Genomic DNA, 24,519 nt, shown 5'->3' with positions numbered 1-24,519 from the left:
ATACTATAAAATCTGAAATTATTATTTTCCAAAATTTTTCTAAGAAATAGTATTCCACCAAAAAATATTTAGTGGTATAATTTTACACCTATGTGAAGTTACAAAATTGAAGGTAGACACCACCAATTTAAATATTATTGGACTTATTACTACAATTTTTAATGGTGATATACCTACAACTATTGTCTCTGTTTATGTATGAGGTTCTGAAGCACTTAAAAACATTCACTACTTACCATTAAAAAATATCTATAATAATAATTATATCCTTAATAATATCCATACAGCTGAAATATATGACAACTCAAATTTTCTTGTCTGTTTCTAAGACAATTCTATACTATCCCTGAAAAATAATTTTAGGAAAATAGGCAGCAAATAACATTTTTCATTTTAGGGTAAGTCATTATGGTATATTTGAATAACAATGATCACTTTGTGTTTTAGTCCCCTGCTTCTTCTGCTCCATTCCTATATCTGCAACCTTCTGAGGTTATTTATCAACCAGTAGAGATTGCACAAGATGGAGGCTGTGTCCCTCCTCCACTGTCTCTGATGGAAGCTTCAGTTCCAGAGGTACATGTTTGTCCTTTATGTTTCTCATCTGCTCAGGGTTAGGAGTTCAACCCAAGGTCCTATAGATCTTAGGAAAATGCACAGCAACTAAGCTTCCATTCCCAGCTTCGTGGTAAAGTGATTGGTTATAACTACCTTGTTAATATTTAGACCTTTTTTAATTTGTTGAAGCTCATTATTAAAACTGTTTTCTCTGATTTATTCATATCTACCATTTTTATTCTAAGAGTGTTCCTTTATCCTAGAACTTTTCAGTAACTACTTCTGAATCACATTCCAAGTTTCTTTCAAAGTTTTAATGTGTCACATATTTGCACCTTCTTATTTTCTTATTAGTTTGTACTGTTGCCAATAATTCTGTCAGTTAAAAGCATAGAATCTTTAAACCAATGTAAAATTTAAAAATCTTCCTATAATATAAATCAACTATAAATTACAAATACTATCTTCACTGTCTTTAAGTTATATCCTCGGTGTGTCACTAATAGCGTCATCCATGTGCAAGAACCATGCAGATGAGACGGTATGTTGTCAATCAGCATCTCGCTGAGTGCATTCTTTTGTTCTCTTTCTAGTACTAAAGCTTATAACATAATTTTATCCTGGAACAGTAATTTCCACAGTTAGATCTTAGCGTTGTTACTCTTCATACTTTTACTAGAATTTCTTCATTCTTTGTCTCATCCCCCATTTACTTTTTTGTGTTTCCTATTTTCCAGATTTAGTGAAATGTAATTGAGTAGAAAATTGTACTATAAATATTTATGAACTACATGATACTTTGTAATTGTATATATTCTAAGTTAATTTCCACAGTCAATGTAATTCATCTCTTCATGGGCTTGTTTAGGTTTTTGTTTGTAGTGAAAACATTTACAGTTTCTCAGCAATTTTCAACTTTATAACCCATTCTTATTTCCTCAGTCACCATGCTGTACAGTGACTCTTTATCTATAGGATAGATAGAAAACATCTATCCTATCTGAATCTATAACTCTACCATTTGACCACATCTTCTCAGCTTTCTCCCCACCTGTGAAAAGCACTGTCTTAATCTCTGCTTCTGTGAGTTTGATTTTTCAGACCCCACATAGGAGCGTTGAAAAATATTTATTTTTCTGTGCCTGGCTTATTTCAAGGTATAATGTCCTCCAGGTTTATCTGTGATGTCATAACTGACAGAATTTCCTCCTTTTAGTTTAAGACTGTGTTACTCTGCTATAATACTCTACATTATCTCCACCCACTGATGAACACTAAAGCTGACTATTAGCATTGCTATCTGTAAAATAAGAATATAGAATATAGGTCTTTGGGGTTTTGTTGCTTTTGGTTTTTGTTTTGTTTTGTTTTGTTGATACTGAGAAACAAACCCAAGCTTTCTATACTGTTGAGCAAGTATTCTACCACTAAGCTACATTTTCCACTCCTTTGTTATTATGAATAATGCTGCAATGTTAAGAGTTCAGATAAATCTCTGACAAGTTGGCTCATTTCCTTTGCATGTGTGTATCTGTGTGTTACATGTGTATGAATATATGTATGTGATGTGTGTGTATCCAAAAGCACAGATGTGCTGAATCATATAATAGTATTTTTTAGAAACCTAGTACTGTTTTGCATAATAACTACCTTGATTTTTATTCACTCCATATTATCAAAGGGTTCCCTTTTGTCCATATCCTTGCTGGTGATCATCTTAGTTCCTAGTTCACTCTCTCCTTATTATAGGTTCTCCATATTGAGATGCATCAATCAGTACTTAGACTAACCTTCACCCTGTTTCACCTCTGGCAATGTTATTCTGCTAAAAGTCTACAGAGTAGACAGAAAAAGTAATGTAGACATTATATTCCCCTCCATGACTATTAAGCATTATAAAATTAGATCTTTATTTTTACATTGGCCTGAACCTACTGGCCTCTGAGACTCTTTAGGTCATTTTTTCATTGACATCTAGGGAAATCCTTATTCTTGGTGAGTAAAAGCCTCAGAATCCTCTTTTAAGTTTGTCCAAATTATACAGCAGAGGTACACATTATAAATGGTTCGTGATTTGAAACCCATAGACACGTTCGAATTTAATTGATGATGAAATTTCAGAACTTTGTCTTGTGATATTTTCTTGTTTTCTGATTTGCATAGATGTGGGAATAAAGTAAAAAAAATAATTCTTTAAAATCTTTTTTTACAGTCCAGGCTTTATCCTCCTGCAGGTCCACCTTCTGACTGTTCCACATCCCACACCTGCTCCCCCCAACCACTGTCTCCAAGAGGATGTCCCCAGGCATCCTCCCAACCCACCAGCCATCCCCACTCCCTGGGGCCTCAAATCTCTCAAGGGTTAGGTGCATCTTCCCTGACTGAGTTCAGACCCAGAATTCCTCTGCTGTGTATGTGTTGGGGGCCTCATCTCAGCTGGTGTATGCTGCCTGGTTGGTGGTTCAATGTCTGAGAGATCCCAGGGGTCCAGGTTACTTGAGACTACTGGTCTCCCTATAGGATCTCCCTCCTCCTCAGCTTCTTCCAGCTTTTCCCTAATTCAACCACAGAGGTCACCAGCTTCTGTCCATTGGCTGGATGTAAATATCTGCATCTGACTCAGCTGCTTGTTGGGTCTTTCAGAGGGCCCTCATGATAGGTTCCTGTTTGTAAGCACACCATGGCATCAGTAATGGTGTCAGGCCTTGAACTGGATCCCAAGTTGGGCCTGTCACTGGACCTCCTTTTCCTCAGGCTTTTCTCCATTTTTGTCCCTGTAATTACTTCAAGACAGGAACAATTCTGGGTCAGAGTTTTTGACTGTGGGATGGCAACCCCTTCCCTCCATTTTCTGCCCTGCCTTTCTACTGGAGGTGGACACTACAAGTTCCCTCTCCCCATTGTAGGGCATTTCATCTAAAGTTCCTCCCTCTGAGTCCTGAGTATCTCTCACCTCCCAGGTCTCTGGTACGTTCTAGAGGGTCTCCCTACCTCCTACCTCCTGCGGTTGCCTGTTTTCATTCTTTCTGCTGGCCCTCAAGACTTCAGTCCTGTACCCTACCCTCAATACCTGTTTTTACATTAGATTTTCACAAAAATCTACTTTGGGCTTTAACCCATATTTCTAATTATTAGTATGAGGTACTTATGGCCAGTATGTAGTCATTCCTTATTTAATCTAATAAGATTTTTTTCTAAAAGTTATTGCTGTGACTAAGCAGCTTATACTTAATTACATCTGTATTCTTTTATTTTGGTACTGTTTCCAGCAGAATATGTACTCTTACTAATATATAATTTAATAAATAAAATGTAATGGCTTACAAGTTAAGTGGGTTTTTCACATAATTAAAACTTGCAGGGCTTTTATTGTTAATGTTATGTTTAAGTTTCCTAAAAAGAAATCAAATATATGAATGCATTCAGTGATGTGTCTCAATGACCACTTTGAACTTCTACCATGCCTTTACTACTGCAGACTCCCCTTTTCACTCCTTTTTTAACCTTTGACCCAAATTGATAAGACATAATTGCTCACCTAAACATACAAAGCCCAGTACTAGCCTTCCCTTAAGAACACTAATAACAACCTGTAAATACACAGAGTGGAATCTTAACATCACCCGCCATATTGTCCTGCCACGGCTTCTCTGCCTCTCTCTCCTGTCTCTTCCTCCTTTTCGTTCCAGTCTCCTCCCTACTTTTCACTCTTATAATACAACTTTGCTTTCCCTCTCATAAAAATTGAAACCAGTTCATAGAAACCAACATAGCCTCCAACTCCCAACATAAACTTACAGAGGTCCTAATCCAGCTTATGTTTTTCATTTTTCTTTGGTAGCTTGGTCTTGTCCAAGGTTGTTTCTACCTATTAAGCCCTGGAAACCTCCACTTTTATTCCTTTCAGGGATCTCAACTTATACTATGATCTATTTTTCCCCTCTTGTATTTTAAGTCAATTTCTCCATTGGTTCACAACTTTGCCACTTTAGTGTAATTCTTTTTTTCTTTTTCCATTTTTTATTGGATATTTTCATGTCTATATTTCAAATATTATCCCCTTTCCTGGTTTCCCCTCCAGAAACCCCCTATCCCATTTTCCCACGCCCTGCCTCCATGAGGGTTCTCCCCCACCCACTCCCTCCCACCTCCCTGCCCAGGCATTCCTCTACACTGAGGCATCAAGCCTTCACAGGACCAAGGGTTTCTTCTCCCATTGATGCCCAACAAGGCCATCCTCTGCTACTTATGCAGCTGGATCTATGGGTACTCTTTGGTTGGCTTAGTCCCTGGGAGCTCTGGGGGGTCTGTTTGGTTGATATTGTTGTTCTTCCTATGGGGTTGCAAACCCCTTCAGCTCCTTCAGTCCTTTCTCTAACTCCTCCATTAGGGTCCCCATGCTCAGTCCGATGGTTAGCTACAAGCTTCCTCATCTGTATCAGTAAGGCTCTATGAGAGCCTCTCAGGAGACAGGTATATCAAGCTCCTGTCAACAAGCACTTCTTGGCATCAGCAATAGTGATTGGGTTTGATGGCTGCATATGGGATGGATTCCGAGGTGAGGCAGCCTCTGGATAGCCTTTCCTTCAGTTCCTGCTTCACTCTTTTTTCCTGTATTTCCTCCCATGAGTATTTTGTTCCCCCTTCTAAGAAGGACTGAAGCATCCACACTTTGGTCATCCTTCTTCTTGAGCTTCTGTGGTCTGTGAATTGCATCTTGGGTATTCCGAGCTTTTGGGCTAATATATACTTACTTACCAGTGAGTGCATACCATGCGTGTTCTTTTGTGACTGGATTACTTCACTCAGGATGATATTTTCTAGTTCCATCCATTTCCCTATGAATTTCATGAAGTCATTATTTTTAATAGCTGAGTAGTACTCCATTGTGTAAATGGACCACATTTTCTGTATCCATTATTCCGTTGAAGGATATCTGGGTTGTTTCCAGGTTCTGGCTATTATAAATAAGGCTGCTATGAACATAGTGGAGCCTGTGTACTTGTTATATGTTGGAGCTATACCAGGAGTGGTATAGCTGTGTCCTCAGATAGTACTATGTCCAATTTTCTGAGAAACCTCTAGAATGATTTACAGAGTGGTTGTACCAGCTTGCAATCCCACCAGCAATGGAAGAGTGTTCCTCTTTCTCCACATCCTCTCCAGTATCTGCTCTCACCTGAGTTTTTGATCTTAGCCATTCTGACTGGTGTGAGGTGGAATCTCAGGGTTGTTTTGATTTCCATTTCCCTGATAACTCTGATTCTTAAGGGAATTATTTAACGTCCTTAGTCCTTCCTTCCTTAAGCCTTCAGGAACAATGTACATATTTTATGTCTGTGTAGGACCTGTGTTTGCACACACAGTACTGCCCTCTGCTGGAGTTCCTTTACCAGCTTTTATTTTCCTTTGTGGCTGAACTTTGGCTCCCCAGAATTTCATGTTTGGCTCTTCGATCTTTCACCCTAAATATTCAGTTTGATGTTGTCCTATCCATAATTTTAAAGCCAACCTCATGTTTGATTTTTGTACTGCGGTATCCTAGATAATAGTCACTAGCTACATATAGCAATTGAGCACTTGAAATGGGAAAAAAACAAATCAAGATGCCCTATAAGTAGAAAAAAAAAATATATATATCATATATATAATCAGGTTTTGAAGACAGGATATTAAAAATATTTAAATTCAATAATTTGATAGTATATTTTAGATATTTTAAATCTATTCATGTGTTGATGGATAACTACATTGATTATATCTCCTTCCTATTATGAATAGACCAACAATAAACATGGGTATGCAAGTATCCCTGTGTAGGTTATAGACTCCCTTAGATAGATGTTCAGGATTTGATATAGCTGAGTCTTCTGGTAATTCTGTATTTAATTTTTTGAGAAGCCTTCATACTAATTTCCATGGTGACAGTACCAGTTTACACTACCACAAACAGAACAAATGATTCCTCTTCCTCCACATCCTTACCAGCATTTATTATCATTTAAATATACTGTTAAAGTATCTGCCTTCTGTTTATTGCTCTCCAGGCTAATTTTTCCCTTCAGCCTATAATTTTCTTTCCAGCTTACCAAATAACTTACATAGGTCTCCCAAAAGAAGTGTCTTCTTACTTACCTCCAATTTAATCACACTGTCCCTCACTGTGTTCCCAGTTCTTTTAAATTGAACATCAGTGCCTCTAGGAAATTTTTGATTACCATCCTCATCAGCTTTCTTAAGTATAATTGAGTGTTCATTTTTCCCCATGCATCATATATATGATTCACAGGATATGTGAAGATTTAGAGTAATTCTGTTTCTTGATCAGACTATAACTTGATTAAACATGGTGAATGAGGTTTTGTATGTGGTGGAAAACATAAGTATTTTAATAAATGAAAGTAACACTTCTTTTTTTATTCTCTCCCCTCTTATTTCCTCACTGCCTCTTTTGTAACAGCCTTATTCTGACCATGGAGTTCAAGCAGCATATCACCAGGTTTATGCTTCAAGTGCCATTGCTATGCCTGCACCTATGATGCAGCCTGAGCCAATTAAAGTAAGGAGTTCATTTTGAGTTTTTCTGTTTTTTTCCATTATGCTCTGGACACTTTTTTCCCATCTATGATCAAAAGTAAAAAATTAGTGAATAATTTTATATGGAGGAAATAAATTCTAAATTAACAATTTCTATTAACTATTTTTGAAGTATTATAAATCCCTCATGGTTAATGTGTTTTATTGTGATATAGAGATACATAAACTTAAGCTTACCATTTTAACATTTTGTGTCTGTAATTATATTCACAGCACTATAAAAATTATCAACACTTCTACCCTTTTTCATCACCTCAAATACAGACTCTGTTCTCATGCCAATGAATCCTCCTTCCCTTTTGATCTCTTCCTTCAGCCCCTGAATCTACTTCTTATGTCTGAGTTTTCTGTCCTAGGTATAGCACCTAGGACTATCTGTGTCAGTAATACAGCATCTGTATGAAGGTGAAAGAGCTAGTCATCTCCACTTCATGCCTCTCAAGAATATATTTGTGTAGGTCGAATCATTTCTGGTCAAAGAATGTTCTATCACCCAAGTAAACAATCTAATTAGATCCATGTGTATAGTTCCTATATTTTGGTCATCTGCTGTGAAGCAGTACGTTTTCTTCCTTTGTTCTGGGTTTCTTAGGGAAGCTCAGGATCATCATGTTAGAAAACTGGCCTTCATCATAGTAAAGAATTGCAGATTGATTAACTGTTTTGCTGGTGATATGAATTTTTTGTACATCTTAGTTTAATGGAATAAGGAAGTATACTCTGTGATAAAATGAAGGAGAATAGCTATTTTATACTCCTATTTATGAGCCTGATCCATCGTATGTGTTGAACTCTATCCCCTCATGCCCTGTACCATAACCACTCACTGCTGTGACTACACACAGCATCCCTTTATTTCCTTCTATGAACTGCAGATATGAAATAAAACCCCAAGTTTGAGTTCACATTAAAATCTAAAGTGTTAGTAAGCCTCATTATGGAGGCTTCATTTTCAGTATTGTAAGAAACATCTTCAAAAGCAAACTTCCACTGATATTGGCAGCAGCATCGATAAATGGTAAATCTGGATGCATTGGATATGTATGTGAGAGAAGAAGGGAGGCATAGATAGGCTTAAAATAATTGAAATTGTAGCTTAAATAATAACACAAATAGGAAATATAGTGCCAAATTGTAATAAGATGTTCATTTAAAGTTTGATTTTTCTGCTTAAAGAGTATGCACATGTCTAAGTTGTCTTAGATTTCTAAGTAAGCAACACCAGAAATTGTACATAGAAACCTGTCTTACTCTTTTATTTAGTGATATAGGAATTACACTTTTGTTGAACTTGGAAAAAATTTAATAAATTTTCAAAATCAAACCTGGAATGCAGGACTATTGTATAAGAAGTTTTAAACCTTTTGTGTTTCAATAAAAGGTAGAATTTCCTATGTGTTTTATACCCAAAATTTGTTGGTGGTGCCAAACATTGATCCCAGAGTCTCATATATCTTGGCAAGTACTCTGCCACCAAGGTACTATAATCAAAAATTTCAATGTAGAGTGCCCTGTGCATTACATAATTAATTATTCTTTAGTAATTTAGTGATCTCAGTAAAAAAAAACTGTCACTGGAACAGAAACTCGAGTACTATTCCATAGTTGTGTAGAACACTACAACAGTGCTTCACTTTACAAGTTTTACTGTGGAAAAGAAGATATCCACTTTTGTTTGTACCATATTCATATTATAAACACAGAAATCTTAAATGCAAATGCTGCATTATTAGAGACCTCTTTTTTTCTAAGTCATATTAAACCAACTTAAAAATATTAGTTGGCACTTGAAATATCAGCTGTGTTCTTCCTATGTAAATTTTTCCTGGAAACATTAGTATCTTTTTTTTTTTTTTAGTTAGAGTCTTTTGATTCTTTTGTTTTTGTAAGTATGGGTCACTTTTACAACTGATGAGAAGACTTGTGTTCTAGTTTCATTTCTGTTGCTACAATAAAATACTTGAGCAAAAACCAGTTTAGGGAAGAAAGGGTACATTTGACATATACAATTTCAAGTTACAGTCCATTGCTATGAGGAAGACAAAGCAGGAACAGCTAGTTAGTTATATGACACAGTCAAAAGCAAAGAGATAATAAGCATATCCTTGGTGCTCAGCTAACTTTCTTCCCTCTTGTACAGTTAAAGGATAAGCCCCTAAAGTGTGTCACCCACAATGGGTTGGGTCTTCCAGCATCAATAACAACCAAAGAGATCTCTCATAGACATACCCGCCAGCCAGCCTGATTATGTAGAATTCCCAAGCAATTCTAGGTAGTATCAAATTGGCACTTAAAACTAACCAGCGCAGTGATCAATGGTTACTGGGCTGATGTTCTTTCTATTGCTATGATAAAATACCCTGACAAAGGACACTTAAAGAGAAATTGGTTTATTGGGCTTACAGTTGCATGTTATGGCCCATCATTTCAGGGAAGTCAGTTCAGAAACTTAAGCAACTTTTCACATCACATCCACTATTAAGAATAAATAGAGAACAATTGCATCCTTACATTCTATTTGTTTAGTACCCCTGACCAGGCAATGGTGCTACCCACAGTAGGCTAGGTAAGATAATAACCAAGACATTCCCCCAAACATGCCCAAAGGCCCACCTGATGTCGGCAATCCCTGATTGAGAATTCCTTCTCAGGTGATTTTGGGATATTTCAAGTTGACATTCCAAATCATCACAGGTACCAAGTCAGTCTTGGTAGTAAAAGTTCTGATATACTACTGCACAGTTGGGTAACTATGAGTCATAGCAATGTAACTTTTATAAGCTAGAAGAAAAACATTTGGATGCTTTCACCATTTGGAAAACTGAAGTATGTGAGCTAGAGAGATAAGATCAGGGGGTTAAGAGCATATACTGTTCTTGCAGAGGAACCAGTTTTGGTTACCAGTACCCACAGTGGATAGTTTACTCTTTTGAAAGACAGTATAGGAGTTAGAGGAAGGAATCCTGAGACGGCAGAGCAGAAGAGACCACCAACACTGCCCACCCCTGCCCACATCCCTGGCCCAAGAGGAAACTGTATACGGCCTCTGGGTTCCAGTAGATAAGGGCACAGGAGCAGCAGGTCCCCTGCGTCTGAGACACCTCCGGAACCTGAAGGGACCGACTGGATAAACAGTTCTCTGCACCCAAATCCCGTGGGAGGGAGAGCTAAACCTTCAGAGAGGCAGACATGCCACGGAAACCAGAAGAGACTACACTCTGCCCACATCTCTGACTCCAGAGGAAAACACCAAACGCCATCTGGGACTCTGGTGCACGGGGGCTCCTGGAAAGGGCGGCGCAGGTCCTACTGGTTGCTGCCCCCATGGAGAGCTCATAAGCAACACCCCACGAGCAAACTTGAGCCTCGGGACCACAGGTAAGACCAACTTTTCTGCTCCAAGCGACCTGCCTGGTGAACTCCAGACAAAGGCCCACAGAAACAGCTGAAGACCTGTAGATAGAAAAACTACACGCCCGAAAGCAGAACACTCTGTCCCCATAACTGGCTGAAAGAAAACAGGAAAACAGGTCTACAGCACTCCTGACACACAGGCTTATAGGACAGTCTAGCCACTGTCAGAAATAGCAGAACAAAGTAACACTAGAGATAATCTGATGGCGAGAGGCAAGCGCAGGAACCCAAGCAACAGAAACCAAGACTACATGGCATCATCGGAGCCCAATTCTCCCACCAAAGCAAACATGGAATATCCAAACACACCAGAAAAGCAAGATCTAGATTCAAAATCATATTTGATCATGATGCTGGAGGACTTCAAGAAAGACATGAAGAACTCCCTTAGAGAAAGGCAGGAAAACATAAATAAACAAGTAGAAGCCTACAGAGAGGAATCACAAAAATACCTGAAAGAATTCCAGGAAAACACAAACAGTTGAAGGAATTAAAAATGGAAATAGAAGCAATCAAGAAAGAACACATGGAAACAACCCTGGATATAGAAAACCAAAGGAAGAGACAAGGAGCCATAGATACAAGCATCACCAACAGAATACAAGAGATAGCAGAGAGAACCTCAGGAGCACAAGATTGCATAGAAATCATCGACTCAACTGTCAAAGATAATGTAAAGCAGAAAAAGCTACTGGTCCAAAACATACAGGAAATCCAGGACTCAATGAGAAGATCAAACCTAAGGATAATAGGTATAGAAGAGAGTGAAGACTCCCAGCTCAAAGGACCAGTAAATATCTTCAACAAAATCATAGAAGAAAACTTCCCTAACCTAAAGAAAGAGATACCCATAGGCATACAAGAAGCCTACAGAACTCCAAATAGATTGGACCAGAAAAGAAACACCTCCCGTCACATAATAGTCAAAACACCAAACGCACAAAATAAAGAAAGAATATTAAAAGCAGTAAGGGAAAAAGGTCAAGTAACATATAAAGGCAGACCTATCAGAATCACACCAGACTTTTCGCCAGAAACTGTGAAAGCCAGAAGATCCTGGACAGATGTCATACAGACCCTAGGAGAACACAAATGCCAGCCCAGGTTACTGTATCCTGCAAAACTCTCAATTAACATAGATGGAGAAACCAAGATATTCCATGACAAAACCAAATTTATACAATATCTTTCTACAAATCCAGCACTACAAAGGATAATAAATGGTAAAGCCCAACACAAGGAGGCAAGCTACACCCTAGAAAAAGCAAGAAAATAATCGTCTTGGCAACAAAACAAAGAGAAGAAAAGCACATAAACATAACCTCACATCCAAATATGAATATAACAGGAAGCAATAATCACTATTCCTTAACATCTCTCAACATCAATGGTCTCAACTCCCCAATAAAAAGACATAGATTAACAAACTGGATACGCAATGAGGACCCTGCATTCTGCTGCCTACAGGAAACACACCTCAGAGACAAAGACAGACACTACCTCAGAGTGAAAGGCTGGAAAACAACTTTCCAAGCAAATGGTCTGAAGAAGCAAGCTGGAGTAGCCATTCTAATATCAAATAAAATCAATTTTCAACTAAAAGTCATCAAAAAAGATAAGGAAGAACACCATATTCATCAAAGGAAAAATCCACCAAGATGAACTCTCAATCCTAAATATCTATGCCCCAAATACAAGAGCACCTACATACTTAAAAGAAACCTTACTAAAGTTCAAAACACACATTGCACCACACACAATAATAGTAGGAGATTTCAACACCCCACTCTCATCAATGGACAGATCATGGAAACAAATTAAGCAGAGGCGTAGACAGACTAAGAGAAGTCATGAACCAAATGGACTTAACAGATATTTATAGAACATTCTATCCTAAAGCAAAAGGATATACATTCTTCTCAGCTCCTCATGGTACTTTCTCCAAAATTGACCATATAATTGGTCAAAAAACGGGCCTCAACAGGTACAGAAAGATAGAAATAATCCCATGCGTGCTATCAGACCACCACGGCCTAAAGCTGGTCTTCAATAACAATAAGGGAAAAATGCCCACATATATGTGGAAGTTGAACAATGCTCTACTCAACGATAACCTGGTCAAGGTAGAAATAAAAAAAGAAATTAAAGACTTCTTAAACTTTAATGAAAATGAAGGTAAAACAAACCCAAACTTATGGGACACAATGAAAGCTGTGCTAAGAGGAAAACTCATAGCTCTGAGTGTCTGCAGAAAGAAACAGGAGAGAGCCTATGTCACCAGCTTGACAGCACCCCTAAAAGCTCTAGAACAAAAAGAAGCAAATACACCCAGGAGGAGTAGAAGGCAGGAAATAATCAAACTCAGAGCTGAAATCAGCCAAGTAGAAACAAAAAGGACCATAGAAAGAATCAACAGAACCAAAAGTTGGTTCTTTGAGAAAATCAACAAGATAGATAAACCCCTAGCCAGACTAACAAGAGGACACAGAGAGTGTGTCTAAATTAACAAAATCAGAAATGAAAAGGGACTACATATTCTACATAACTACAGATTCAGAGGAAATTCAAAAAATCATCAGATCTTACTATAAAAGCCTATATTCAACAAAACTTGAAAATCTGCAGGAAATGGACAATTTCCTAGACAGATACCATGAACCGAAGTTAAATCAGGAACAGATAAATCATTTAAACAACCCCATAACTCCTAAGGAAATAGAAGCAGTCATTAAAGGTCTCCCAACCAAAAAGAGCCCAGGTCCAGATGGGTTTAGTGCAGAATTCTATCAGACCTTCATAGAAGACCTCATACCAATATTATCCAAACTATTCCACAAAATTGAAACAGATGGAGCACTACTGAGTTCCTTCTATGAAGCCACAATTACTCTTATACCTAAACCACACAAAGACCCAACAAAGAAAGAGAACTTCAGACCAATTTCCCTTATGAATATCGACGCAAAAATACTCAATAAAATTCTGGCAAACCGAATCCAAGAGCACATCAAAACAATCATCCACCACGATCAAGTAGGCTTCATCCCAGGCATGCAGGGATAAGGTTTAATATATGGAAAACCATCAACGTGATCCATTATATAAACAAACTAAAAGAACAAAACCACATGATCATTTCATTAGACGCTGAGAAAGCATTTGACAATATTCAACACCCCTTCATGATAAAAGTCCTGGAAAGAATAGGAATTCAAGGCCCATACCTAAACATAGTAAAAGCTATATACAGCAAACCAGTTGCTAACATTAAACTAAATGGAGAGAAACTTGAAGCAATCCCACTAAAATCAGGGACTAGACAAGGCTGCCCACTCTCTCCCTACTTATTCAATATACTTCTTGAAGTTCTAGCCAGAGCAATCAGACAACAAAAGGAGGTCAAGGGGATACAGATCGGAAAAGAAGTCAAAATATCACGATTTGCAGATGATATGATAGTATACTTAAGTGATCCCAAAAGTTCCACCAGAGAACTACTAAAGCTGATAAACAACTTCAGCAAAGTGGCTGGGTATAAAATTAACTCAAATAAATCAGTAGCCTTCCTCTACACAAAAGAGAAACAAGCCGAGAAAGAAATTAGGGAAACGACACCCTTCATAATAGACCCAAATAATATAAAGTACCTCGGTGTGACTTTAACCAAGCAAGTAAAAGATTTGTACAATAAGAACTTCAAGACACTGAAGAAAGAAATTGAAGAAGACCTCAGAAGATGGAAAGATCTCCCATGCTCATGGATTGGCAGGATTAATATAGTAAAAATGGCCATTTTACCAAAAGCGATCTACAGATTCAATGCAATCCCCATCAAAATACCAATCCAATTCTTCAAAGAGTTAGACAGAACAATTTGCAAATTCATCTGGAATAACAAAAAACCCAGGATAGCTAAAACTATCCTCAACAATAAAAGGACTTCAGGGGGAATCACTGTCCCTGAACTCAAGCAATATTACAGAACAATAGTGATAAAAACTGCATGGTATTGGTACAGAGACAGACAGATAGACCAATGGAACAGAATTGAAGACCCAGAAATGAACCCACACACCTACGGGCACTTGATTTTTGACAAAGGAGCCAAAACCATCAAATGGAAAAAAGATAGCATTTTCAGCAAATGGTGCTGGTTCAACTGGAGGTCAACATGTAGAAGAATGCAGATCGATCCATGCTTATCACCCTGTACAAAGCTTAAGTCCAAGTGGATCAAGGACCTCCACATCAAACCAGATACACTCAAACTAATAGAAGAAAAACTAGGGCAGCATCTTGAACACATGGGCACTGGAAAAAATTTCCTGAACAAAACACCAATGGCTTATGCTCTAAGATCAAGAATCGACAAATGGGATCTCATAAAACTGCAAAGCTTCTGTAAGGCAAAGGACACTGTGGTTAGGACAAAACGGCAACAAACAGATTGGGAAAAGATCTGTATAGATCCTACAACAGATAGAGGGCTTCTTTCCGAAATATACAAAGAACTCAAGAAGTTAGACCGCAAGGAGACAAATAACCCTATTAAGAAATGGGGTTCAGCCACAGTGAACTAGACTGTTGGGGGGAGGGCGGCAATGGGGGGAGGGTGGGGAGGGGAACACCCATAAGGAAGGGGAGGGGGGAGGGGGATGTTTGCCCGGAAACCGGGAAAGGGAATAACACTCGAAATGTATATAAGAAATACTCAAGTTAATAATAATAAAAAAAAAAGAAATGGGGTTCAGAGCTAAACAAAAGAATTCACAGCTGAGGAATGCCAAATGGCTGAGAAACACCTAAAGAAATGTTCAACATCTTTAGTCATAAGGGAAATGCAAATCAAAACAACCCTGAGATTTCACCTCACACCAGTGAGAATGGATAAGATCAAAAACTCAGGTGACAGCAGATGCTGGCGAGGATGTGGAGAAAGAGGAACACTCCTCCATTGTTGGTGGGATTGCAGACTGGTACAACCATTCTGGAAATCAGTCTGGAGGTTCCTCAGAAAATTGGATATTGAACTACCTGAGGATCAGGCTATACCTCTCTTGGGCATATACCCAAAAGATGCCCCAACATATAAAAAAGACACGTGCTCCACTATGTTCATAGCAGCCTTATTTATAATAGCCAGAAGCTGGAAAGAACCCAGATGCCCTTCAACAGAGGAATGGATACAGAAAATGTGGTACATCTACACAATGGAATATTACTCAGCTATCAAAAACAATGCCTTTATGAAATTCTTAGGCAAATGGTTGGAACTGGAAAACATCATCCTGAGTGAGGTAACCCAATCACAGAAGAACACACATGGTATGCACTCATTGATAAGTGGCTATTAGCCCAAATGCTTGAATTACCCTAGATGCATAGAACACTTGAAACTCAAGACGGAGGATCAAAATGTGAATGCTTCAATCCTTCTAAAAAGAAGGGGAACAAGAATACCCTTGGCAGGGAATAGAGAGGCAAAGATTAAAACAGAGACAGAAGGAACACCCATTCAGAGCCTGCCCCACATGTGGCCCATACATATACAGCCACCCAATTAGACAATATGGATGAAGCAAAGAAGTGCAGGCAGACAGGAGTCGGATGTAGATCTCTCCTGAGAGACACAGCCAGAATACAGCAAATACAGAGGCGAATGCCAGCAGCAAACCACTGAACTGAGAACAGGACCCCCGTTGAAGGAATCAGAGAAAGAACTGGAAGAGCTTGAAGGGGCTTGAGACCCCATATGAACAACAATGCCAAGCAACCAGAGCTTCCAGGGACTAAGCCACTACCTAAAGACTATACATGGACTGACCCTGGACTCTGACCTCATAGGTAGCAGTGAATATCCTAGTAAGATCATCAGTGGAAGGGGAAGCCCTGTGTCCTGCTAAGACTGAACCCCCAGTGAACGTGATTGTTGGGGGGAGGGTGGCAATGGGGGGAGGATGGAGGGGAACACCCATAAAGAAGGGGAGGGGGAGGGGTTAGGGGGATGTTGGCCCAGAATCCGGGAAAGGGAATAACACTGGAAATGTAAATAAGAAAAACTCAAGTTAATAAAGAGAGAGAGAGAGAGAGAGAGAGAGAGAGAGAGAGAGAGAGAGAGAAGGAGTTAGAGGAAGGACTGAAGGAGCTGAAGGGGTTTGCAACCCATAGGAAGAACAACAATATCAACAAAACAGACCCCCGCTCCCCAGAGCTCCCAGGGACTAAACCACCAACCAAAGAGTACATTGGGATGGACCTTTGGCTCCAGCTGCATAAGTAGCAGAGGATGGCTTTGTTGGACATCAGTGGAAAGAGAGACCCTTGGTCCTAGGAAGGCTCAATGTCCCAGTGTAGGGAAATGCTAGGCGGAAGGCAGGAGGGAGTGAGTGGGTGGGGAAAACACCCTCATAGAAGCAGGGGGAGGGGGATGGGATAGGGGGGTTCCAGAGGGGAAACTGAGAAAGAGGATAACTTTTGAAATGTAAATAAATAAAATATCCAATAAAAAAAGAAAGTATAATTCAGACATAAATAGGAATACGATTTAAATTTCCACAAATGTTTCCATCTTGGAATAGCCACACACCTAAAAAATGCTGACTGTTTCTACAGAAGTATACCACCATTGTGTTCCTCAGCACTTTTTATTTCAGTACCATTATTCTTATAAATCAACTCGGAGGCTAAAGTTGACTTATATCCAGCTAGTCCTAAGCAAAGATAAAATGTTATGTTATAGGAAACAAAAGACGAAGGGAAAACCTATGAATTGTAGCTTTTTTTAATTTATTTATTTATTTTTACACTCTAAATTTTATTCCCCTCCAGGCCCACCCCACCCCCACAAACACTCTCCCCCAACCTCTCCACAAGGATCTCCCCACCTCACCCACCCCACCAGACCTCTAAACTTTCTAGGGCCTCCAGTCTCTTGAACGTTAGATGCATCTTCTCTGACTGAACCCACACCCAGGAGTCCTCTGCTGTATATGTGTTGGAGGCCTCATCTCAGCTGGTGTGTGCTCCCTGGTTGATGATCCAGTGTCTAAGAGATCTCAGGGGTCCAGGTTAATTGAGACTGACGGTCCCCCTACAGGGTTGCTCTCCTCCTTAGCTTCCTCCATCTTTTCCCTAATTCAACCAGTGGGGTCAGCAGCCTCTGTCCATTGGTTGGGTGCACATATCTGCATCTGACTCTTTTTTTTTTTTTATATATTTCATGGACTAACAGTGTTTTATTGGATAAGCTATACAAAGCATCCATACACATATATACACATAACATTCATTTTCTGAATATTCATTTTTTTTTAATTTATTTAATACTTAATAATAATTCTTTGGTTTCCAGGCAAACATCCCCCTCCCCCCTCTCCTTCCTTATGGGTGTTCCCCTCCCAACCCTCCCCCCATTGCCGCCCTCCCCCCAACAGTCTAGTTCACTGGGGGTTCAGTCGTAGCAGGACCCAGGGCTTCCCCTTCCACTGGTGCTCTTACTAGGATATTCATTGCTACCTATGAGGTCAGAGTCCAGGGTCAGTCCATGTATAGTCTTTAGGTAGTGGCTTAGTCCCTGGAAGCTCTGGTTGCTTGGCATTGTTGTACATATGGGGTCTCGAGACCCTTCAAGCTCTTCCAGTTCTTTCTCTGATTCCTTCAACGGGGGTCCTATTCTCAGTTCAGTGGTTTGCTGCTGGCATTCGCCTCTGTATTTGCTGTATTCTGGCTGTGTCTCTCAGGAGCGATCTACATCCGGCTCCTGTCGGTCTGCGCTTCTTTACTTCATCCATCTTGTCTAATTGGGTGGCTGTATATGTATGGGCCACATGTGGGGCAGGCTCTGAATGGGTGTTCCTTCAGTCTCTGTTTTAATCTTTGCCTCTCTCTTCCCTGCCAAGGGTATTCTTGTTCCCCTTTTAGAGAAGGAGTGAAGCATTCACATTTTGATCCTCCGTCTTGAGTTTCATTTGTTCTAGGCATCTAGGGTAATTCAAGCATTTGGGCTAATAGCCACTTATCAGTGAGTGCATACCATGTATGTCTTTCTGTGATTGGGTTAGCTCACTCAGGACGATATTTTCCAGTTCCAACCATTTGCCTAAGAATTTCATAAAGGCATTGTTTTTGATAGCTGAGTAATATTCCATTGTGTAGATGTACCACATTTTCTGTATCCATTCCTCTGTTGAAGGGCATCTGGGTTCTTTCCAGCTTCTGGCTATTATAAATAAGGCTGCAATGAACATAGTGGAGCACGTGTCTTTTTTATATGTTGGGGCATCTTTTGGGTATATGCCCAAGAGAGGTATAGCTGGATCCTCAGGCAGTTCAATGTCCAATTTTCTGAGGAACCTCCAGACTGATTTCCAGAATGGTTGTACCAGTTTGCAATCCCACCAACAATGGAGGAGTGTTCCTCTTTCTCCACATCCTCGCCAGCATCTGCTGTCACCTGAGTTTTTGATCTTAGCCATTCTCACTGGTGTGAGATGAAATCTCAGGGTTGTTTTGATTTGCATTTCCCTTATGACTAAAGATGTTGAACATTTCTTTAGGTACTTCTCAGCCATTCGGCATTCCTCAGCTGTGAATTCTTTGTTTAGCTCTGAACCCCATTTTTTAATAGGGTTATTTGTCTCCCTGCGGTCTAACTTCTTGAGTTCTTTGTATATTTCGGAAAGAAGCCCTCTATCTGTTGTAGGATCTATACAGATCTTTTCCCAATCTGTTTGTTGCCGTTTTGTCCTAACCACAGTGTCCTTTGCCTTACAGAAGCTTTGCAGTTTTATGAGATCCCATTTGTCGATTCTTGATCTTAGAGCATAAGCCATTGGTGTTTTGTTCAGGAAATTTTTTCCAGTGCCCATGTGTTCAAGATGCTGCCCTAGTTTTTCTTCTATTAGTTTGAGTGTATCTGGTTTGATGTGGAGGTCCTTGATCCACTTGGACTTAAGCTTTGTACAGGGTGATAAGCATGGATCGATCTGCATTCTTCTACATGTTGACCTCCAGTTGAACCAGCACCATTTGCTGAAAATGCTATCTTTTTTCCATTTGATGGTTTTGGCTCCTTTGTCAAAAATCAAGTACCCGTAGGTGTGTGGGTTCATTTCTGGGTCTTCAATTCTGTTCCATTGGTCTATCTGTCTGTCTCTGTACCAATACCATGCAGTTTTTATCACTATTGCTCTGTAATACTGCTTGAGTTCAGGGACAGTGATTCCCCCTGAAGTCCTTTTATTGTTGAGGATAGTTTTAGCTATCCTGGGTTTTTTGTTATTCCAGATGAATTTGCAAATTGTTCTGTCTAACTCTTTGAAGAATTGGATTGGTATTTTGATGGGGATTGCATTGAATCTGTAGATCGCTTTTGGTAAAATGGCCATTTTTACTATATTAATCCTGCCAATCCATGAGCATGGGAGATCTTTCCATCTTCTGAGGTCTTCTTCAATTTCTTTCTTCAGTGTCTTGAAGTTCTTATTGTACAAATCTTTTACTTGCTTGGTTAAAGTCACACCGAGGTACTTTATATTATTTGGGTCTATTATGAAGGGTGTCGTTTCCCTAATTTCTTTCTCGGCTTGTTTCTCTTTTGTGTAGAGGAAGGCTACTGATTTATTTGAGTTAATTTTATACCCAGCCACTTTGCTGAAGTTGTTTATCAGCTTTAGTAGTTCTCTGGTAGAACTTTTGGGATCACTTAAATAAACTATCATATCATCTGCAAATAGTGATATTTTGACTTCTCCTTTTCCGATCTGTATCCCCTTGACCTCCTTTTGTTGTCTGATTGCTCTGGCTAGAACTTCAAGAACTATTGCATCTGACTCTTTCAGCTGCTTGTTGGGTCTTTTGGAGAGCAGTCATGGTAGATCCCTTTTTGTGAACACCCCCATAGCTTCAGTAATGGTGTCAGGTCTGGGGCTTCCCCTTTGAGCCTGTCAGTGGACCTTCTTTTTCTCAGGCTCTTCTCCATTTCTTTCACTGCATTTCTTTCAGACAGGAAGAATTATGGGTTGGAGCTTTGGCTGTGGGATAGCAATCCCATCCCTCACTTGAGGCCCTGATTTTAAAATTGTATGCTCTCCACAGGTCAAACAATGTTCCTTCAACTCTGTAGTGTATTTTTAAAGATAGATAGATAGATTGGTTGATTGATTGATTTAATACAAGTATATCATGGCTGTCTTTAGACACACAAAAAGAGGGCATCAGATCCCATTACAGTTGGTTGTGAGCCACCATGTGGTTGCAGGGAATTGAACTCAGGACCTCTGGGAAAGCAGTCAGTGCTCTTAACCACTGAGCCATCTCTTCAAGCTCGTCTGTAGTACCTTTTTTACTCATAGAACTATATAATAGTAACCATATAGTTAAATGCTAGAAGTACATAAGTTCCATGTGCATAAGACTTCCTTGTTTATGAAAATCTAAGACAATAAAGAGAATCCTAGCCTTAAGAAACTAGTGTATTTAAATGGTCAACTGAAAGTAAACAAATGTTTGGGTTCAATAGGAAACTATTTACATGTAACACAGAAAAGGCAACAATACATAGATGCTTCTCATCTTATGTATCCCAAAAAATATCATAAGATGAAAATGTCAGAGCTAGAGTGGTGGTCAGGAGTTAAGAGCTCTTGCTGCTCTTGCAGAAGATCTGAGTTTGATACCCACATGGTAGTTCATAACCATCTATATATAGCTCTAGTTCTAGGGGATTTGATACCTTTTTCTAACCTCTATAGATACCAGGAATGCATGTGGTACACACAGATACATGCAGACAGAACATTAATATGCATAAATAAAAATAAATATTTTTAAGATTTATTTATTTATTATATATAAGTACACTGTAGCTGTCTTCAGACACACCAGAAGAAGGCATCAGATCTCATTACAGATGTTTGTGACCCACCATATGATTGCTGGAAGTTGAACTCAGGGCCTCTGGAAGAGCAGTCAGTGCTCCTAATCACTGAGCCATCTCTCCAGCCCAAAAATAAATAATTTTAAAGAGAAAAATAAAGATCACATGTAACACAAAAATGTATTTAGTACACCTCACCTATCAAATTGCAAAGCTTAGGAACTCAATATACTGCAAAGTATCAGTTATGCCCTTACGATTTCATGACTTACAGGAAGTTGTACCCAATATTAAGGATATCATGATACATATTCTGAATCCTGGAAAAATCAAAATTTTAGGCTAGAAATGGTTTTCACTGTGTGATTATTATCGTTGTTCCATCTTAAGTCAACATGTCATAAATCAAACCACTGTAACCTGGATTCTATCAGTATATGCCATCTCTATCATATTCTCTAAAATAACTAGGAAAATAAACTTTTAATTAAGTTCATAATGTACTTGCTTCTGTTTTAAAAATGTGTACTCTCTCATTTTGTCTTTGCTCTTCCAAACATGTTGAAATTTAATCTGAGATGGCCTCCAAAGAGCCAGTCCAAACATTATATCACTTTTTATACTTTGAAATATTAATTGTATAGTTTTTTGTTTTCATATTTTTTATTTGATATTTTTTATTTACATTTCAAATGTTATTCCCTTTCCCGGTTTCCCAGCCATAAACCCCCCATCCCATCCCGCTCCCCTTCTTCTATAAAAGTGTTCCCCCTCCCCATCCATCCCCTTCCTGCCCCCCCAACATTCCCCTAAAAAGGTCCGTATATTGTCTTCAATATCTTTGTAGCAAGAAGGAGTACTATGTTGATTCTTAATAGTATCACTGCTCCAACTATATCTCTGGGTTCAAGGAAAATGGGTACTAAGGTTTTACATTAAGGGGTATTTTTAAGATTTATTTTTACATGTATGAGTGTTTTATCTACATGTATGTATGTGCACCACATACATGTACGTGGTGCCTCAAAGGTCAGAAGAGGGCATTAGATCCCCCTGGATCAGATGGTTGTGAACCACCATGTAGGTGCTGGGGATTGAATTCAGGTTTTCTTCAAGAGCTACAAGTGCTCTAAACCACTGAGCCAATGCTACAGCCTTATACACTGAGTCTTATAATGGTCCAAAGACACACACAAACCTCAAGAGTCTACAGATAGAAGTGCATGTACAGCTGACTTTGTTTCCCTTCTGATCTATCCATGTTAATCAGAATTTTCATGTGACAAATGATCAACAAAGACTCGAAGGATGAAAGATTTGGGCTTAATATTGGTTCAGGGGTTCTATGCATAATCTTTGGCTCCACTGATTCTACACCAATGATGAAATAAATGATGTGCATGGTAGACATGAACTGGGAGACAAAACAAGATAGAGCCCACAAAGACACACCTCATTGACATAGTTCTTCTATCTGGACCTCACCTCCTAAAGTTTTCAGAGCCTACTAAAAGAATGCTATTAGCTAAAAACCAAATCTTCTATACTGAGCCTGTGTGGGTATGTCAACGGTCTCTTCTAATACTCAAGGCAGGGTCTGTGGATGTTGTTTAGTTGGTAGTAATAGCTAGCGTGTGATAAGTTTTATCACAGCAATAAATATTACTCCTCTGGTACCAATTTTCTTCTGTGTCATACTATTTTTTCAGAGTGGGGAAATATGTAATATAAGCAACTTAAAGGAGAAAGGACATTTTGGGCATGGTTTCAGAATATTCGGTCTGGCTCTGTTGATTCTGCTCAGTCTGTTCACCTAATTATTGATGAGAAACAGAAAAAGAGAAAGGTAGCCCTGCAACAAAATACAGCTCCAAAGTACCCTTATAACCTACTCTTTTCAACAAGACCCCACCTCGTGAAGTTTGCAGAGCCTCCCAAAATAGTGCCACAAGCTGGAAACCAGTCCTTCATCAGTAAACCTAAGAAGGATAGCTCAAATTCAAACTATAACATAATCTTAGCTATTTCTTCTTTTGTATTTAAATATCCTGAGAATAATTTTTGGTAGCCTCTGTGTTCTGCTGAAAGAGAATTGTGGCATGAATTCATTAAAATAGTTAAGAATGCTCTCAGTTGCTATATATGGTGGCACACATCTCTAATCCTAGCACTTAAGAAGTCAGACCTAGAGGATCACAAGTTGTAGGCCAGCCTGGGCCACATAGCCAGCCCTTACTAAACAAATGAACTTCTGTATTATTCTGTCACTTTATTTTACTTGTGGCCAATTTATCTAAGAAAGAATGTCTTTAAATATATCATCTTAATTCTCCTTTTTGTTGTTGCTCGTTGCTGTTCATGGTGCTATGGACCAAAACTAAGACCTTGAGCTTGCTAGACAAGCATGTGGCCACCTGGCTACAGCCTCAGCCTCTCTGTCTTTTGAATTCTAATTTAGTACTTTGATCTTTCATTTAACACCAGTGAAGATACTCAAACTAGATAAACAATGATGCAGGCAACTGGTGATAAAAAATTAACAACCAAATATGAAAAATATAATTTACTAATTACATAAATGCAGAGTTCTACAGCAAACATGCTAATAAATGTAGATTTTTGTATAAAACAGTAATAATCTTATGGTTAAAAAGTCAAAATCTTGGGGTTGGGGATTTAGCTCAGCGGTAGAGCGCTTGCCTAGCGAGCGCAAGGTCCTGGGTTCGGTCCCCAGCTCCGAAAAAAAAAAAGAAAGAAAAAGAAAAAGTCAAAATCTTGTATCAGGTGTGATGGCAGCTGGCTTGTAGTAACAAAACTCAAGAAACTGAGACAAGAGGATTGTAGAATCAACACTATCCCAAACTACATAATTAGACACTATCTCAAAAAAAAAAAAAAAAAAACCTTGGTAGTCTTAAAAATATTTTTAAAATAATGAAATACTGTTACTTGCAACATGTATGGAGTGTGGAAATAGCTGTCAGGTAATAACCCAGGAACAAAAGCATAAGCACTGTAAGATGCCATCGTATGTCTAAGAGAGTTGATCCACGGAAGTCACCAGTAGAATGATG

The 24,519-nt window shown here is 38.9% G+C and overlaps 1 protein-coding gene across 11 annotated transcripts in view; it reads left to right on the top strand.

Moving 5' to 3' along the window:
- Positions 1–24,519, top strand: part of Boll (boule homolog, RNA binding protein) — a 128,984-nt gene that overhangs the window by 53,098 nt on the left and 51,367 nt on the right. For 6 of the 11 annotated variants that reach the window (XR_001839681.3, XM_006244941.5, XM_039084083.2 and 3 more), the window contains 2 exons: positions 448–576; positions 7,019–7,117. Coding sequence is in view for 9 of the 11 variants with exons in the window: in XM_006244941.5 (XP_006245003.1) it covers positions 448–576; positions 7,019–7,117 (228 nt within the window). In the remaining 2 variants the exon portion in view is untranslated. Of the gene's footprint in view, positions 1–447; positions 577–1,038; positions 1,100–7,018; positions 7,248–24,519 lie in introns of those variants that run through there. The other 5 variants (XR_005488953.2, XM_039084084.2, XM_017596602.3 and 2 more) reach the window with 4 other exon arrangements.

This window comes from Rattus norvegicus, chromosome 9, assembly GCF_036323735.1.
Source record: "Rattus norvegicus strain BN/NHsdMcwi chromosome 9, GRCr8, whole genome shotgun sequence".
NCBI classification, from domain to species: domain Eukaryota; kingdom Metazoa; phylum Chordata; class Mammalia; order Rodentia; family Muridae; genus Rattus; species Rattus norvegicus.
This window is presented reverse-complemented; position numbering and strand designations above follow the sequence as displayed.